This window comes from Chiloscyllium plagiosum, chromosome 22, assembly GCF_004010195.1.
Source record: "Chiloscyllium plagiosum isolate BGI_BamShark_2017 chromosome 22, ASM401019v2, whole genome shotgun sequence".
In the NCBI taxonomy this organism is placed as follows: Eukaryota; Metazoa; Chordata; class Chondrichthyes; order Orectolobiformes; family Hemiscylliidae; genus Chiloscyllium; species Chiloscyllium plagiosum.
The window spans coordinates 31,330,387-31,349,747 of NC_057731.1; the positions used below are offsets into that span (position 1 = coordinate 31,330,387).

General features: G+C 37.2%; 1 protein-coding gene across 2 annotated transcripts in view; it reads left to right on the forward strand.

The window, feature by feature from the left end:
* The first annotated feature begins 797 nt into the window (after positions 1-797).
* The window catches only part of LOC122561171 (transforming acidic coiled-coil-containing protein 2-like), a 31,286-nt gene continuing 12,722 nt past the window's right edge, over positions 798-19,361 (forward strand). Inside the window, exons 1-5 of one of the 2 annotated variants that reach the window (XM_043712679.1) lie at positions 798-1,036; positions 5,024-5,176; positions 5,510-5,586; positions 9,373-9,416; positions 11,184-11,192. In XM_043712679.1, the coding sequence (XP_043568614.1) occupies positions 5,045-5,176; positions 5,510-5,586; positions 9,373-9,416; positions 11,184-11,192 (262 nt within the window). In that variant the 5' untranslated portion in view covers positions 798-1,036; positions 5,024-5,044. The remainder of the gene's footprint in view (positions 1,037-5,023; positions 5,177-5,509; positions 5,587-9,372; positions 9,417-11,183; positions 11,193-19,361) is intronic. The other variant, XM_043712680.1, reaches the window with a different exon arrangement.

The window sequence follows — 19,361 nt, forward strand, 5'->3', positions numbered from 1 at the left end:
GCTAAGGGGATACAAATTATGGTTTCCTGTACTTAGGAGTAAATAGCCCGGAGAGAATTGTTAAAACTAAAACCACAGTATTCAGTCACACCACACCCTGTAGATATCAGCAATTCTAAATAGCAATACATATTATCAAACACTTCTATGGACTCAGCAAAAACTAGTAGAAATCAATAAGCAATTAATTTGAAAATCCTTAATAATGCTTTGTCACCATTGGGGGGGGCCTTTCCTGCTACTGATCTCATGTATGAAGAATTCAGAAAGAGCATTAATTGGAGTATTTATATTATTGAAAATAGTATCACCAGTCATCAAATCAGTGATCTATAAGGACTCATGATACTGCAAATATCTTGTGCACTCAGGCTAATCTCCTTACCAAAAAGATGTCCAGAAATATACCATTTTACACTTTCCAAAAATTATGCAGCCAAATCTTGTGGCCAAAGCCTCTTAGAATGGTGATGTAGTTATATTCTGTTCCACTGATAGCTCAATATAAAAACAAAACTCCACTATATTCATTAGAATGTGTAATCAACAAAGAGCTAGATGATTAAATCAGTGATTGACATGCTGATCCAATATATGAGAAATACAATGATCATTTTTTTTTCTTTTAAGCCAAATTTAGAATTTGCTGATGGAAGTAATTGAATGTTCCATGCTATCACGTTCATAGTTGCTTATTCTTTTTTAAAAGTATGGAAAAGGATAACATTGAAAAAACACGAGACTGAGTTATCTTTTCAGAAGTCATTTCATTTTTAAGAATTCACCTCAAATGTGGCAGAAGTTGATGCTTTCTTCCTCTGACTGGTTAACATTTGATTCAGAATGAAACGTAAATTAAGTCAAAATTGTATTTTTACACATTAGGAATTACGGAGGTTCAGTTATTATCCTAGTTTGTTGAAGGTTTAGTTATCATGTTACTTTTTCCAGTTTCTTTCACTTGTCTCCATGCTCACAGATCAGAGGGAGGAGTACAGCCCGAAGACAATGGGCCAATTTTGGTTCATGCTTACAAGTAAGAGTTAGATTAGGATCTATCCCCACCATTTAATATCTGTTTTGTAAAATTGTACAATAATATCACAATAAATTTTACAGTATGTGGAAATAATAACTATTTTGATATACAAACTGTATATAGTACAAATGTTTGAATTTTGAAAATGGTTACAATGCAGACTTCATCTGGAGTTACAGTAGAGATCAAAGCTAAATATTTCTTAAGCACTTTAGCTCCAAAATATTAGATAGCTGAATATTATTTCAAACAAACAAGATTGTAGTAATTTTGTTAAAATATTAAAAAAACTTTTAGTTTTGCTTCTGTTGTTATTTGTTTAAATTTCATGTTGGAATTCTTCATGTGATGCCATCTGAGGGTTTGGATTAATTTGTGGAAAATGTGCAAAATCAGATTGATTCAAAGGGCAGTACCTGATATACGAATCAAGATCTGTTTGGTTAAAAAATAAACATCAATTTTTTTTGGTACAAAGCTCAAGGAATTATTGGGTGTTAAAATTGTTGCATTTCAATAATCACACACCTTATACATTATATGTATATATAGATTGAAAAAGCAGCAATTATAAGACCCTAAAACTATAAGACATAGGTGCATAAGAAGGCCATTGAGCCCATCAAGTCCACTTCACCATTTAATGAGATCATGGCTGGTCTCATAATCCTCAATTCTATGTCGTATTGCCATAACTCTTAATTCCCCTATCAATTAAAAGTTTTATCTTTCTTAGCCTTGAGCCAGTTTCAACAACTGTCTGCGGTGAAGAATCCCAGAGATTGACTACACCAGAGATAAAAAGAAAATCCACCTTAGCTCTGTCTTAGATGGGTGATCCCTTAAACTGAGATTATACCCTTGGGTTGTCGGGGAAACAAGTTCTCTCAACTTACTCTATCAAGCCCCCTGAAAATCTTGTATGTTTCATTCTCCGAAACTCCAACACACTCAACCTCTACTCACAAGAAAATTTCTCCACACCTAGGATCAAGCTCATGAACCTTGTCTGAATTGCCACCTTTTAGCTAAGGGACAAAACTGTTCACAGTATTCCAGCAGTGCTATGATGATAGATTTACTAAGACCTCCCTATGTTTATGCTCTCTAGCTTGAAATAAAGGCCAAAAATCCATTTGCCTTTCCTTCTGCTGCTGGACTTGGATGCTAGCTTTTATTGATTCATGCAATAGGATCTCCAACTCCCTCTGTGCTGCAGTTTTCTGCAGTCTTTCCATGTTCAAATTATTTTCAGTCCTTCTATTTTCTTGCCAAATTGGATAACATCACATTTTCCTACATTATTTTTCAGCTGATAATGTTTTTACCCACTCAAACCTCTATAACTCTCTGTAGACTCTTTGTGTCATTCTTACTACTTGTGTCATCTGTAAACTTCGCTGTCAAACATTCAGTTCCGTTATCCAAGTCAATAATATATATTCTAAATAATTGTGCCCCAGGGTTGATCACTATTTCTGTGGAGTTTGCACATTCTCATGTCTTTGTGGGTTTTAGCCAGGTGCTCTGATTTCCTCCCACAGTCCAAAGATGTGCAGGTTAGCTAGTTGTCCGAACTGTCCTGAGATGTGTAGGCTGGTTGGAGTAGCCATGAGAAATGCGTGGTTAATGGGATAGGATAAGGAATTAGGTCGGAGTGTGATGCTCTTTGGAAAGTTGATGTTGACTCTGAGCCGAATGGCCTTTTTCCACACTGTATGGATTCTATGATCTTCTATGATCAATCATGAAGATTGATACAAACTAAAGACATCATTCTACATCATGGTTCTTCAAGTGACAATAACAGAAGACAAACCTTTATTATTGTTTAATTTGTTCTGTTTCTATTTGTCAAAGTAAATGCCAAAGGACTATCAAGGCTTCATGAAGATACCTTTAACTTGATTTTGTTTTCATTTTCTAAGCCATTCTAATTAATTATAGGATGAGTAGTTGAATATGTTATGTCAGAGTTAATTTTCCTCTCTTTTGTCTGTTATGAAGTGAAATATTTGATTGCCCAAATTTGCCTGCATGTTGACTTCTCATGTCATTACTATTCGGTAATGCTACCTCCCAAAAACAAAGAACAATCTTGTGTTACTAAAGTCTTTCTAATTGTGGTGTCATTTCTCTATTTCTGATTGAACTCTTTATCTGAAAATGGATTTAGTACACAATATTTAGCAGAGGTAGGCAGAGGAGTCACATTTTCTTCCGTAACTTCTTTTCCCATTTCATTTGTAATTCAGTTTCCACACCTGTCTCGAGTTTCATGGCTTGGAGGTGAAATCAAATATAAGGCACTGTCTCTGTTGTTGTGTTGTCTTCATAAATCCAGAAACTGTCAAATACTAATGTTTCATGTTGCCTCCTGCCTGTACGAACCTGGAATAATTCTTAATCTTTCTTGTAAACTTTTTATTTCACAAAAGTTGGATATGATTTACTTGGACACAATGATTTATATATTCAGATTTGCTTCATTCGTGGATTTTGAATTGCCAAACAATCTTTATATGCTTCCCAACATTGTAATTGTCTTAATTTTCAAAGAATCATAAAGTTATTTGTGGCACAAAAGGAGGATATTCCGTTGATTAATTATATGCTGGTTTTTTTGTAATCTCAATACGTTCATTCTTCTGCTCTATTCCAAAAGTACTTCAAGTTTATTTCCTTCAAGTGCCCATCTAATTTCTTTATGTAATCATTGATCATCTCTGCTTTCACCACTTTTGTAGGCATGAACATTACCATCCTCCTATCCCCACTGTATCTCATGCTCAAAACTTTAAATTTGCATCCCTTAGTCTTTGTATCATCAGCTCATCACAATACTTTTACCTTAGCCATCTTATCCAAATCTGGCAAATCTTACACACCTCTATTAAATCCCTTTTCGATCTCTTTTGATCAAAGAACAATCTCAGCTTCTTCAACTTAATTTAAAGCTAAAACCCCCATTCCCTGGAGCCATTCTGGTAAATCTCCTGTCTGTCTTTCTCATGACCTTCCAAAATTTTCTGAAGCTTGGTGACCAGAAAGGGATGGAGTGGTCCAGATGTGGCTACCTCGGACTCCCCCTAGGACTTGTTCACAGCTGTTTAAAAAGACATCATTTCGGAAATACATCATAGATGTAACTTGAGACTGCAAAACAATTGTTTCGGTGCACTTAAGTTTTGCAGCAAAAATAGAAAGCAGGAAATCCCATTGCCCGAATTGTTATATAGAAAAGTTAAACAAAGTGTATTTGATACCGAAAGGTTTTAATATTTCCCATTAGCTTGCAATTAATTGCTAAACTACATTCTAAAGCAATTGCAAAATGGTTTTGTGCCACATTTCTTTCAAGTCTTTCTTGCTTACTCAAATAAACAAGCATCTGCTGATATTAGTAAGTATTGCTTGATCGTTGACAATTCAGCAGTAAACATTTAATCCCTGGATGCTGCCTGACCTGCTGTGCTGTTCCAGCAATAAAGTTTCGACAATTCAGCAGTAAACATTTAAGATAACAGGAGCAAAAAGTTGCATTTATAAGTACAAATTATTCCATTTTTAAATTTATTCAACAAATATGCCAATAGGATGAAATACAGGTATGTCGCGGTGCTTCATTTTGTCCCAATTTAACCATTAGAGGCCACTGTTCTTAAGATAACTTCTGCAACCACTTGACTCTGATGCTAATTGGATGAACTTGAAGCTTACACTTTTCCTGCAATGTGATTTCAGACAGCTATTATGCATTTCCAATCATGCTTTCTAATACTAATGTAATGCAAAAAAGTTCAGCAACAACATTAAATGGCACTTTGACCCAATGTTAATTTAAACATTCAGTGATTAACAGAATGTTCAGGAAGTTTGACCTTGTGAGGCAGTACTTTGTTTCTTCTCAGCTTTTAAGTCACAACTGATATATGTCACTCAAGTGAACTGGGTTGTATGTTTTGTATTTGCATTTTCTTGCAGCAAAGGGACAGTACACCATCAATGGACACTCCCATCACAAAAGGTGCACTGTACTCTCGGACTGGTGACGGTGAGGTTGATGACGTTCAAGCAGATGGACATCATTACAGTCAAAGAGATTTGGATTCTGCTCTGAGAACAGCCAGGGAGGAGGTAGCTCATTCAATTTGGAGTAATCTTTTGTGAGAGTGTGGGTGTCTTTCTGTGTCTGTACATATCTGCTAGATAGATGTTGTTTCAATAAACTCTTTCATCAAGTATTGTTTTTATATTTTTAACAAATTTACAAAAGAAAATCTGAACCATCTCTGAAGTTATTTTGTCTTAGCTTTGTTTGAAGCTTTTATTTATGTGTTGTTTATTTCTTGACCCTCTTTAGCTTGGTTCTATGCCATAACTTCAACTTTCATTTTAACCTAAAATATATGTTCTGAATCTTTTCTCATATGGCTCTACACTGATGTATGCTTCCTCTCATTGTTCCAGATTGTTGCTCAGGAAAGAGAAGCGGCTGACTGGAAAAGGAAATACGATGAAAGTAGGCAAGAGGTTGTTGAGATGAGGTATGTCGATATAGATCTGTGACTCCATTGATTCTATAAAGTTTGCTGCAGAACTGAATGTACACAATTAAATTGAGAATCCCCTATCCACAAATATGGTTGGGCACGTTGACTTGATTGTCATTTAGTGAGGGCTTCAAAACTTCTGTTTGTTACAAATACGCTGGTAGAGTAATTTACTGATTTTTCAGCCTTTTATGAACTGTCAGCATAGACACCAGGTTTCATGTCTCTGAGTGACATGATGGTAACAGTAGGTTGAACTGAACTTGCATTATAATACAACCTGCTAACAACAGTGACATGCTCTTTGTAAGTAGTGGTTCTATATATATGCAAATTTAGCATAGCTGAGGGATTAACTTGATACTGTATGCGCAAGAGTAACATGACCTCATAACAGCATGTAGCTTAAAGAGCTTTTAGGTTGTGTTGTACTGTGATGTTATTTCCTTTCAGGAGGAGATACAGGCAAACCTAACAAAAAACCGATCCATTAATGACTTCAATTGCTCAATGTTCTAACCAATTATCATCAAATATTCCAATCATTCTAGTTAACAATTAAGGGTGTCTTAATGAAACTAAGGTTGAGTAAATAATGCTTTCCAGAAAAGAATTATTTCACACCCTTCACTGTAAATATAAATAATACTGTAAAGTACTTACCTCAAATTCTTAAAACCATCATTAGCCAATCTAAAATTTTAATAAACTAACAATTTAATTGAAAAGGCAGTGCAATTTAGGTAAGATGACAATTTAGTCTGTGCTTCATATTATTCTGAACAAAGAATTGGAGAATATCCTGCAGCAATGACAAACTGCACATTACAAACTATCGTTGATATTCTTTAATACAGGATTTTGTTTTATATGCAGCATCTAAAGAAAAACCAAAAGCTTTTTGATAATGCCAAAAATGTTCAATGCATTCAGTGATCTATCTGATCTTAAACAAAATGTGGCCTCGAGCTTAGCCTTCTGTTTGTATTTTGAATTTTGAATTAGCACATTCCAAAACTTTGTAATTATGTCTCTCTCCCACTCATACCGAATCAATATAAGAGTGACAAATAGCCAAGGAAAAATGGCCACACTAGCCTGATTTTTCATTCTGAAGTCAGGATAATTCCTGACTCTCTCAGCTCCTTATTGGTCTAAGTTTGGTTTCTGCGGTGGTGGGTGATGGAGTTAGACCTGCCATACCTATTCTCTTCCACCCATATTCTCTTTGGCCCTGTACAGCCTGATGCCAATAGTACCATTCCAAAGTCCTACCATCATCATACTTTGACTCTCCGCCCTCCATGCCAACTCAAACCAACAATTAGATAGATAGATAGATAGATGTCAGCCACCCAAGCTGCGATGAAATAAGTTCTTAAGCTTTTGTTTCCAAAACATTAAATGGCAGGAGATTTAATAGCCTTGACAGCTTAATAGTTTCCCTGAAATGTTGACAGTTCCCTTGACAGCCAGAATGTTGCAATAAGTATCAATTTCTTTACACACCTTTTTATACAAGGACACGGCTTCTCCCAAAGGGCACCCTAACTTTGCCAAAATAATTCCGGCAGCTTTTGACCTCCTTGTGCAAAGCCCACAAGTTACGACTGAAACATTCCCAGCAAAAACTGGATATGTTTGAAGACAGCTGCACAATAACACATGCACTTGCCTCTGTGAACCACACCACAGATGTGCAAAAAGAAGCCATTCCTACTTTCCCTCTTAACATCCCCACCCCAACACCCCAGTGAAAAATTTGAGTGCTGGGTCTGGTCTTGAGACTTCTCTCCAGTTTTATTTGAACTTTGCATCCCTGATTTTCAGAGCAATCCCACTGTTTATCACTTTTTTCTATTAAAATGAGCAGCAGAAGTAAATGAGCAAGGAGAGCATGGAAATGGAAGCAATTGTGTTCCTCCACCCTGAAGGGGGGGTAGGGGGAAGAATCAAATGCAATGATACTGAACTCCATGAGGCTATCTTGTAACATATTGATATGGCACAGCACGGAAATTGGCAGAAATCTTCCTGCTGCCACTTCTGGATGAACAGGTCACTCGCTGTTTTCAAACTGGAGTTAAAACTAACCCTTGCCAGTTTAAGATCATCAGGCTAGTTCCATTTACTGGCAATTCTTTAAAGAGTGCTTTCCCTTCCAAGTCTAAAGCATGTGTTTCCAGTGACCATAATTTTATATAATGAAAAGTCTCTTAAGGGCAAATTATAGAAAAGCTGGCATTATTTTCATTACACGTGTGAAGCTTTTGAAATACTAAGTTTTTCTGGGCTCTCTTCTGCTGATGTTTGTTTTCTAAGTGGCTAAATGTTTTTCTCGATTCCCAACTATTTTCAAACTGTTGAAAATACAGCCAAGCACATTGTTGGGACAGAATCAGCTGTGCATGATTTATAAAACCAAATATTTTGTTCTGCTATATGGCGGGAGGTCCTTAAATATGGTATTGAGAATTTTACTAAGGATTAAAAAATTGTTTTTGAATTGATGTGAAGCTTAGCATTATACACATCCTCTAGAATTATATCGGAAATTCACCCATCATTGTGGACTCAGATAAAATGAAGCTTCACTCCAAAATCCACAAGCAGTTTTTTTTCAATTAGTTTATGAAAAATTATGGCAAGATGTGAAGGTGTGTTTTTTTTTCTCACAATTCTTTATAGCTCCAATTTAAAAACAAAATCAGCTTGTATTTATACCAGAATTTCAGAGTCTAGAGTTCCTTTAGAGCACCTGACAGTATGAGGATGTGTATTCCTCCCCCCTCGGGAAGCTAAAGGAGGAGGAAGAGTTGCAGAGAAATGATCAGAGGCAAAGCAATTTATATCCGAGGCAGTCTACATGGGAGTGCCATTTCCAAAGATTCCAGCCCAGAGGACTACGAATGGGAAAAAGGAATATGATAAGGATTTGGTTCTGTGGTGGCACTGGCAGTTTTTGTTACTTAAATATTATTCATGAATCTTGAATTTCATCTGATTGTCAATACATTCCCCTTTCAGGCTGCACATTGTATTACATGTATAGCTCAAAATTGCCAAAAATACTTTTTAAAATTTGTTCATGGAATGTGGACATCATTGTCTGGGCCAACAATTATTGCTCATCATTGCTCTTGAGAAGGTGGTGGTCAACTACCTTCATGAACTGGTGCCATCCATTTGGTTTAGGTATACCTGCAATACCATTAGGCAGGAACTTGCAGGATTTTCAGCACGCAGAACTAAAGGAACAGTGATAGAGTTCCAGTTCAGGATAATGAGTGAACTGGAGGGGAACATGCAGTTGTTGGTGGTGTTCTCATGTATCTGCTGCCCTTTTCCTTCTAGGTGGTAGAGGTTACAGGTTTGGAAGGTGCTGTCTAAGGAGCCTTGGCCAGTTTCTCCAATTAATCTTATAGGTGATACACAATGTTTCTACTCAGCATCAGCGACGGAGGAAACCTGGAGAGTTTATGGAAAATCTGAGCCTGCTCACACTAAATAAGACGAGTTCCCATTGGATCTGACTTTTGTCTAATTTTTTTTGTTGTAAAATTTTGTTAAAAATATACCTTATACTATTTTCTTGCTCAATATGTAATTGTCAATGCAGCTTTTTGTTTGGAATTATTTCCTCATCACATTTCTAAGTGCTTAATTTGGAGACAATTAATCTTGTGCTGAATCATGTTGAGAGATATTGTACATTAATCCTTGTAAAATTGGCATGGCTGTGCGCACACACCTCTCATCATAGTTTTTTCGTATCTACAGGCGAATTGTTGCAGAGTATGAGAAGACCATAGCACAGATGATAGGTAAAAACTGTTTCTTACATTGTTAAACATGTGAACAGATTAAGTTAAGAAAGAAAGCAGCTTAGTCAAAATGAGATACTTCAACTTTGCACTTTGGCACATTTCCAGAAAGGAATAGGAAACATTTCAGCTATTGTGGCTCTTTTTCACTGAGCTGCATTGTATTCTGTTTCTATTCAGAGCATGCTTAAATGCATATTTAAGTAATATATGTGTTAGTGTATGTTTTATATTGCATAATTCCTGTGATAGATACAATAATTTGTAAAGAAATTGGAACAGGTCAACATGTGGAAGTTTGTACAGAACTAAGCTGTTACAAGTAGTCTCAAAGCATACATGATACAGTCTTTATTCCCTGAATTATATCATGATCTGAAATTCCCCTTATGTTTCTAAAGATTTTAGAATCCAGCTTTAATTTTGAGAGTTGTGGGATTTTTTTTTTTAAATTGACCATAGCTGTCAGCAGTGATGCAGTGTTCTTTGTCATTTATCGGTGATGTTTACATCGGAGATGTTGGTTTGAGGTCTCATGCTTCGACCTGCTCATTTTGTTTTCATTCTGCAATGGCACTCCTCATTAGTGGAGTCTTTTGCTTGCTTGATTCTAGCATTTAATTTATTTTTCTTTCTCCATTTTCTTTCTCTACACTTTTACTTTCTCTTATTTTTATTTTCCCTTCTTGTTTCCCTTCCTCCTTTATCATCATCTTCAGTCTCTCTATTGCCTGTATCTCTCCTTTATCTCCTTTTGTCCATCTTGTAATTCTCTTCCTTTTCATGCCTCTGTTTCTGACCTTTTTATATTGCTTTCCCCTTTATTACTTTCCCATTCTGTTAGTCCCTCTCAAGCACTTATCTGTCCTAGTCATCTAATTAATCTCTCAACTCTTGGATGCCCCAATTTGCTACTCTTCTCCATTTGAGCAGGAACACGTGGAGGTTCTGTGTTAAAGGGATAAAGCATCCGGCAGAGTGTGGTAGGTCATTGCTGTGGAGGGTAATACAGCCAGTGCATTAAGTTTCAGGTTTTAAGCAAAGAAGCATCTTAATTAGGGGTGCATTTAGAAATTGTGGAGGGACAAAACTGCTGCTTAAAACAGTTTAAATCAACAAGTAAGCAGTGATGTAAGAGAGTCAATGATATCAAGAAAGAGGAAGCATTAAAACAGTTCATGTATTGATGTAAAAATTAAAAAGCTTTCTCTGAACAGTAGGCTTTTGAGTTCTTACTTTTAGAGGGAAATTCAAAAAAGTGGGCATTACAGAAAAAGGGGGAGAGAGCTGTCATCATTGCATCTTTGATGAACTGACATTGCTACCAAAAATCATAGAGTATATATCTTATAAGCTTTTATCAAAATCAAATGCAAAGTGCATTTCAGTAAGTAAACTTGCAGTGTAATTATCATTGTTCCTAATGTGACTTGTATTCAGTGCAATCTGCTGAATTCTTCAAAAAGAAGTAGCAAGTTATATAATTTGTCTACTTTCTGAGCTTTCTGGTGTTCCTTCTTTGCTATGTAATACTATTATTGTTTCTTTCTTGCTTTTTCCAAAAAATGCTTAGTCCCTCTTTCTCCTTTTCCACATTTGCAATATTTTCTTTTTAATTTCAAATAAAAAGATGAGACTTGTCAGAGAGTGATTTTTCTGATCCTTTCTAACAGGTTTTAAATGTTTATTTTCTGCTTAGCTAACTAGTTGCCTTTTTCCATTTTGCTATCACTTTGCTTCTGGTCACTTGCTCACAATGCAAATAAGGCAAACCTGGTAAGTACTGCTTTTAGACATTTTCATCACTTACTCCATGCAGATTTGAGAGTGCTTTACTTTCCTTCTGCAACCATTGTTTTCTTTTGTTAAAATGTATTATGCATGGAGGATATGATTTCCTCAATGGTGAATCCCATTTAAGCCGGAGTGGCAGCTGATATTGGTAGAAATGCAGCTGTTTGTTCTCAGTTGCTCTTTTTTTCCCCAAATACAGATTGTTCAGTTCATTATAATTCATTCTCTCAAAATATCTGCTCACATGTTTTAGCAAATCACTGCTGATTCTTTTAAAATCTATGTACTGTCTTGTTAATCATATAAACCGACATCTGAGGAGGCTGTGCAGCCAATGATGACTGTTTGAAAGAGCAGTCATGACTAATCTCACATCCCACTTTGCATCCCACAGCTCTGTAGGTTCCTCAGGGATCTGTCCATTTCCTTTTTTTAAAAATTACATTTGGAATCTGCTTCCATTGTATTACAGCATCTGAAAATTACATGAGTGAAACATTTTCTTCTAACCTTCTCTCTGAACATGTCCCCACTAATATTGAATCTGTGAACTCTAGTATTTGAGTCATTTTCCTGTAATCACTTTATCAAAATCTAATCATCTGAAAAATCATTATTCCGTGATCACTTTGCTTTTATATTCTGTTCCTCTTTATATCAACTCAGGTAACCCAATGTTTTCGTACCCATCTTAAGAATTTCCCTATCATCCCTAAAGATTTGTGTAAAGGATTCCAGGTCTTTCTCCTCATTGACGCTTGTCAAAATCATATCATTTATAGAATGCCATTTTTCCATATTTTAGCACAGCTAATTTTCGTTTATGTCTATTATCTGTAATTTTATGCAATATGAATTATTATCTTATTTATTGCTTCACTTTGTCCAAATTCAGTTTCAGGGATTATATTGTGGCTTTTAGTACAATTAGCAGATGGGAGTAGGTTGCTGTGGTTCTGTTCGCCGAGCTGGAAGTTTTTGTTGCAAACGTTTCGTCCCCTGTCTAGGTGACATCCTCAGTGCTTGGGAGCCTCCTGTGAAGTTCTTCTGTGGTGTTTCCTCCGGCATTTATAGTGGCCTGTCCCTGCCGCTTCCGGTTGTCAGTTTCAGCTGTCCGCTGTAGTGGCCGGTATATTGGGTCCAGGTCGATGTCTCGGCGAACAGAACCACAGCAACGAGCACCCGAGCTACAAATCTTCTCACAAACTTTGAATGGGAGTAGGTAGCTGGCTTTCTTTTCTTCACATGAGGCTTCTCAAGGAAATGTTTTGTAAGATAACTTGGAGCTCAATAAAGGTATTGCCATATACCCTGCAAACTCAAACTGTGAAAATATTAGTAAAAATTTAAAATTGAGGTAGATGCATTTGGGAAGTGGATTGGCTTGTCAATGGAATGATTTATGTGTAAAACAGAAATCTTTACAACGAATTTACTTTTTGGGATTTTAAATCATCAATACATAATTGTGCTTTGGAGTTTTCATATTAATGCGGCTGAATAATTTTCAGGAGTTGTTTTTGTTTGCTTTTTGGGTTGTACTGATTGAGACATAGTTCTGCTCAACCTGTATAAATCCAAAAGTTTGCATTTCAAACTGCCACACACCTGTCTCAATCTGTCTCATCATGCCATTAAGCATTTGTGACTGACCACAGTGACATGATCTTTCAGAAAGACAGATTGGATATTTTTTGTTTTTTTTTACTTTCCGCTTTTATTCCCCATCATTGGATTTCCCACACCAAGCTGGTGACCAGGTGAGTTTTCAATGGTTATTAGCAGATTTATGAGATCAATGCTGAGTATTCCCTCCACTTAAGGCAAATTCCAGGCTTCTATTTGCTACTTCCTTGTTGTGGCAACACTGAGATCATAAAATCAGCTATGAGGAGCCTGCATACTATCGCTGATATAGAACATTGGGACCAGTGCTCAGCAATGCCATTTCATTCACTTCATTCTACATATAATACCTCATACTTTTTAAAAAATGTTTACTGTAAACCTACAGTTTTCTAAGCAAAGAAATCTATCAAATTTACAGATGAATTGTTGAAACCAAAGTTGCATCAACTTTTCCTGCAGAAATCCAAAAGCTCCGAATCGCAAACATTGCCCCTAAATTCTGGACAGGCAGTTCTAAAATATATAAGTTACATTTACAATTCCTCATTTCCTCTGTAAAATTTGTTTGTTTTGTTAAATTTGGTTCCTTTACCATTTCTAAATGAAAATGTGTGATATATAATTTGTCCAGACACATGGATGTACATAAGGAAAATGCTGGAAATTTTCCCTGTTCTTTATACTTTTTTAATTAGATAGGGTTTGCATATAAATTCTGCTTTGGAGATTGCAGATATTGCAAACTCCAGAACATTGGATTTCCTTCAGAAGTAAATTATTCTATTGAGCAAAATTCATCTGGAATTCACACACTTAAATAAGAAATTTCTGCCAATTCTGCCTTTATGATTGGAAAGGAACTTCGACCGTGCTTGTAAAGTTTTGTTTTTGCAGGGTGTAATTTTTAAAAAATTTCCCCTGCAATATTATTGTAAGCAATTAATAAGGTATGACAAATATAACCTCTGGAGAAGACGTAATGGTAATTGAAACAAGACACTATATTTTAACATAAATCTCAAGCAGGACAGTGAACTTATGATATTGTTGGTCATTGTTTGTCTGTCTACTTGTTTACTTGTCTAGAATCCAGGTTACAAACAGTAATGTACTAGATATTATTGCTGATTGAGCCATTCTCCTTGTTTCTTTTGAAGTGGAGGAAACGGTTAGCATGTCTATTCAGGGCACTATTTCCTTTTTTTAGCATCTTTTTTTAAAATATGCTTTTCTTATGAAACATTTTAATTGGATACCTCTGGCACTTTTATCCTTTCTCTTGCCTTAATTCCCTTCTTCAGTTTACGGTATAACCAGGCCAGTTTAATGCATTACCCTTGACATCTCTACCCTTCCTTGACATCTGTACCCTTCCTTATCATCCCTACTCTTGTCATCAGTATCGCATCCCACTTTTCCCTCATTTTGTTTATTCTCCCTTTTCTTCCCCTTTACCCGCAGTGAAATGGTCCTGTCTTTCTGCTTTTCTTATTGACTGTGGTCAAATTGCATATCTGTGTTTTTTCCCTTTTGTCAAATTTAATCTGACCTCTTCTGAATACTTCCAAACTTGCTTATGTGCTGAGAGTGAGGCAGGGTGGTGGCATCTGATAGCACAGAGGAAGTTAGTGAAATACATTAAGTAGTGGCATTTTCAACTAGACAGTTTCCCATTCAATTAGGCTCAGTAGATGGGATGACACCCCTCATGGTTGATTTCAACTTCGCAATTTGAAAAGACATTTCAAACATTACGTTTGGTAGAACATGGAGCTGAGAGTAAGATGCAGACAAGTGACAGAATGAATGGAGCAATCATTGAAAGACAGTGAGTTTTTTTCATGAAACTTCCTAAGGTGTGATGTTGGGGGCTGTTGGGGCTGACAGAGATACTGTTTCCTCCTCATGGATAAAAGAAGCCTGTTAGTGATACCAAGTAAAGATGGATGGTGCTGAGTGCAGTCAAAGTGTAGCACCTGGCTCCTGGGTCAATGTTGAAAGTGGTTAAATTAACGATGGCTCATTCAGCTGCATCTTGATGTGTATGTTACTCTCAACCCCTCATGCTGTCTTTTCAGATCTACTCCAGCACAGCATTCCTCAGACCAACTTACCTTGCATGTACATTCATCCCTCTCTGCCTGTGCACTTCCTCACATCCCTACCTGTCCATCACTACTAATGCACTTCAACCTAAGGCAGTGTCATGCCTCTAAGGAGATAGTGAGGACTGCAGATGCTGAAGAGTCAGAGTTGATAAAGTGTGGTGCTGGGCTGAAAAAGGGTTATACCTGAAATGTCAACTCTCTCGCTCCTCCGATGCTGTCTGACCTGCTGTGCTTTTTCCAGCGTTACACTTTATCAACAATGTCATGCCTCTTCCTTATGGTCAGCTTCAATAAATCCTTTCCATCCATGTATTCAAGTTATGTCATTGCTCTGGATCTTCTCTTTCCCTCTTTGCAGGAGAAGAAAGTACAGGATACTGCTGCTAAATCTTAAGCTATATTGTTGGCAGACAGAATACTTCAAGAGCAAAGTCAGAGAATGTAGGTGGTATGGGTTCCAGCCTTACAGACTGAAAGGAGGATTGGTGGAGTCTATTCTGTGAGTGACATGATGTTGTAGGTCTTTGTGACAATACCTTTGTCCATTGAAAGACTGGCCACCGGCAGGAATATCAGAGTTGGTAAACAAATGAATGTAGGGGTGCAGACAACAAATGTCACCTAAATTCAGATTCATGAGCCCCTCCCCCTTTTCAGCCATTGACTACGTCTGATCTGTCACAAAATGCATTTCAGCTCATTGCTTGTGAGAAATGAGTGGGATGGTAGTGAATGGGGATAAGGAAATGAAGGCTCATTTCAAAATGCTTCTTTAAACCCTGCCTCCTCCACCTCAGGTAACATCCCATTTACTGTCTTGTTTCCTGATGGCATCACTAGCCCCATATCTCTACAGGTAGTGTAATCCTCAGCGAGGCCCTTACAGGCTCCAAGAACCACGGAACATCAGCCAAGAGCAGGTATCTGTCTCAAGATCTGCTGAAGTGCTGTGAAGTAGAGTAAAATGGGGCAATGTCTTCTTCTGGTCAAGTGTACAAGGAGAGGTATGAGTCTGGAACTAGGGGCTTACTGTTTAAAAATTGTTGGTCGCCCATTGAAAATAGTGATGAATAAAATTCATTCTTTTAAAGAGTTGTGACTCTGCATCCACCTGAAAAAATGGTGGATGCAGAATCCTTGATGTCTTAAAGGCAGTGATGAATAGATTCTTGTTAAGCAATGGGTGGAAATGTATCACATGTGGGGAAATGTGGATTTGAGGCTACAATCAGAGATTGGTTTTATCAAATAGCCGAGCAAGCTCAAGGGACTAAATGGCGTACTCCTGGTCCGAGCTTGTATGAGTCAGGGGTACGGTGTCAGTTTCTAGTTGCTATGGTTGCCCAATGATGATGGGTATAGCTGACTCTCTCAGGGCAAATTAATGAATTGTGTCTACTGTCAGGAGAGCAGATATTCACTAATATGATGCTCTGTACCTCGCCTCTCATACTAACTACATTTTGTTAAGAGCCCTTGTGATTTCAATGCAATTGCATGTGGGGTCCAGAGAGCTATGGCAGATCCTTTTGAAACTCACTGACCCTGATAAAGCCACCCTTCTATTTTTCTTATAATAGTGATGATGACATTTATCCCCTCCTGAGCTTCTGTCACCTCTCTGATGCACCGATGGATAATGAAATGTGGATAGCAGGCTATGTTACCAGCTCTTGCCTGGAAAGATTTACATATGTGGAAATTGGGAGCAACTGTGACCTTGTAAACCACTTGACAGTGCTGTTCTCACTCTGCTGTGGGTTGTAGATTCTGTCTAACGAGATGACATGGTTCAGTGACCACCTTCTTTGCTAAATTGTAGATGCCTCAAACATCGGTAACCAAAGTATTTCTGGGAGGCCGTGGATGGGTGGGGCCTCTTGTTGAGAGTTTTTACCTCCACACAGCTTCCTTCTCTGCTGACTGTGCTTCTCGACAACCCTAAAGAGACTTCAATTGTAGGTCCCAAAACTTTCGTAGGCTATCTGTGGACTAAACCGGAGAATACCATAATTTCACTGTCAACATGCAGCAACACTTTCTTGAAATGCCAATGAATCATCTAAACCATTCCAAGAACACAACATGGTACATGCCCAAACTCTGCAGCCGCAACTGTTAGCTGATACACCTCACTGCAAGTTGAGTGCTTGGCTCTTCAAATAACATTAGCTTGGGGTGGCAGAAGGATTGTTAAAAACATATTCAGAGACAAATGATCATTAGAAGGTATTAACTAGATCTGTAATGCAGTAACATGCTCCATAGTCGCATTTGAGGATGTTTAGTGTCATGAGCTGTAGAATTCCGCATTCTTCAGGAGTAAGCACACCATTCCCAGGTGCTCGGTATTGCATGACTCTCGCTCCAGCAGATCTAAATTTTGCAGTCGTTTTGTTCTAAACTGAAGTAGATACATCAATAAATTTGGTAGCATTCCCTGGAAAAGAATCAGGAATGGAAATCTCAAGCATTGAAAATTGAAACACAGGCATATGGTTTGCCACCTGGATTTTCTTTAATCATTGTTTTCCCTAATTCACCTCTTTATCATTTTCTATTTCCAGACCTTGCTTCAAGTTCTGGATTCACAAGAAAAACGAATCAAGGCCCACATTGGTAGCCTGTGAACCATTTTATTTTAATGACCATTGTTTTATGCTAAACAAGGGTATACATTTGTTTGCCAGTCAATTGTTTTTTTTTTCTGGTGCTACAATTTTTTTATTTTCACAAATAATTTGGCTAATAAGGCTTTTAAAAATCCAAACAATATTCTATTCATGTCTGAAACTGTACAAAATGATCTATGGAGAAAATTATAAATCAGAGGGGATACAATAGCATGAATTTCAAATTGTTTTACTTTAAATGTGTCTTGCAATGATGCATGCTTATCATGCAATTTGTAAAACTGTACAAATTATTAACATTAATGGAAATTGTTTTAAAATTTCTTAGTAAATTTTTGGAGCAGACTCGATTGTAGTAGCTCATGTTTTAGAGTTTGATTCAGGAGTTTATTAACACAATACTGTAGTTGCTGTTCTTCAGCTGTGTAATAGCTTCATGCTGTATTGGGAGACTTCAAGTTGCATGCTGTGATGTTCATATGTTTTGCATACTTTGTGTTGTAAATAGAATGTTGACATGTTGCAGTTCAATGCAATCCTGGTAAGAATCACTATTTCATAAACTTGACCTTTTGTGATTGCTGGAAGTGTAACATTTGGAAAAATTGTGGTTTGACGCTCTCAGAATAATAATAAATTTCCCACCCTTTAATCGAGATTTTAGAACACCCGTATACTCTGAAATCTTGTTTTGTTGTTTAAACTGTTACTTGTGGTATGATGCTCAACTTAAATTGCATTTTTTTAGATAAGGCAATGAGAAATGAAAAAGGTGAATAATCTGGCTGGTAACCAATGTGAACAGCCTAGTCTTTCTCCCTTTGCACGTGGCAATGGAGTTTTACTACAAGATTAACATAAACATGTTTTGGAGTCAGGAAAACCATTGGAAGTTTTTGTGTAGCATGTTTTGTGTTTAAATATATTATGATTTTTTTCCAATTGGTGAACTAGTTAAGCCAGTCTTACCATCTTGATCAAAGGTTTAGAATGAGTATCACTGCAGCAAGGGAGGGGAAAATATATACTGACTGAATCCAAAGAAAAATGGAATGGACTGGTGGAAACTGACAAGAGCCCAGTCGGTCAAAGAAAAATACCTGAGGCAGTCATCCCCACAAATTATAAAGACCGTTTATTTCCAAGGCACTCTACTGGCAATCTTTCTTCTCCAGAGCGATATCACATTGGAACAAACTGCCAAAAGAAATAGTCACCGCCTTATCATTTGAAACCATCAAGACATGTCTTCAATTATTTCCATTTAAAAGTTTTCATTATTAAGACATCTCAACAGATAATGCCTGCTTTACCTAGCATTACCCATAAAAATGTTGGTGGAATATTTAATCTATGTTGCCAACACAACTGAAGCAGAAGTGAATCGCTGAATCTTCCAGCAAAGAAGGTGTTACATTTAATCCCATCTGTGTTGAATACTGCAATTGACCTGGTTCCGACCAACTTAAGGTGCTCAGTGCTGATTTATTTTCAGTAACTCTTATTATACCCTCCTAAGAAAAAAGCATGATTGAGCTATAAACTTGATTTGACATATAGATACAAATAGAAATAAGCGCTGAAAATGTGTCGCTGGAAAAGCGCAGCAGGTCAGGCAGCATCCAAGGAACAGGAGAATCGACGTTTCGGGCATAAGCCCTTCTTCAGGAATGAGGAAAGTGTGTCCAGCAGGCTAAGATAAAAGGTAGGGAGGAGGGACTTGGGGGAGGGGCTTTGGAAATGCGATAGGTGGAGGGAGGTCAAGATGAGGGTGATAGGCC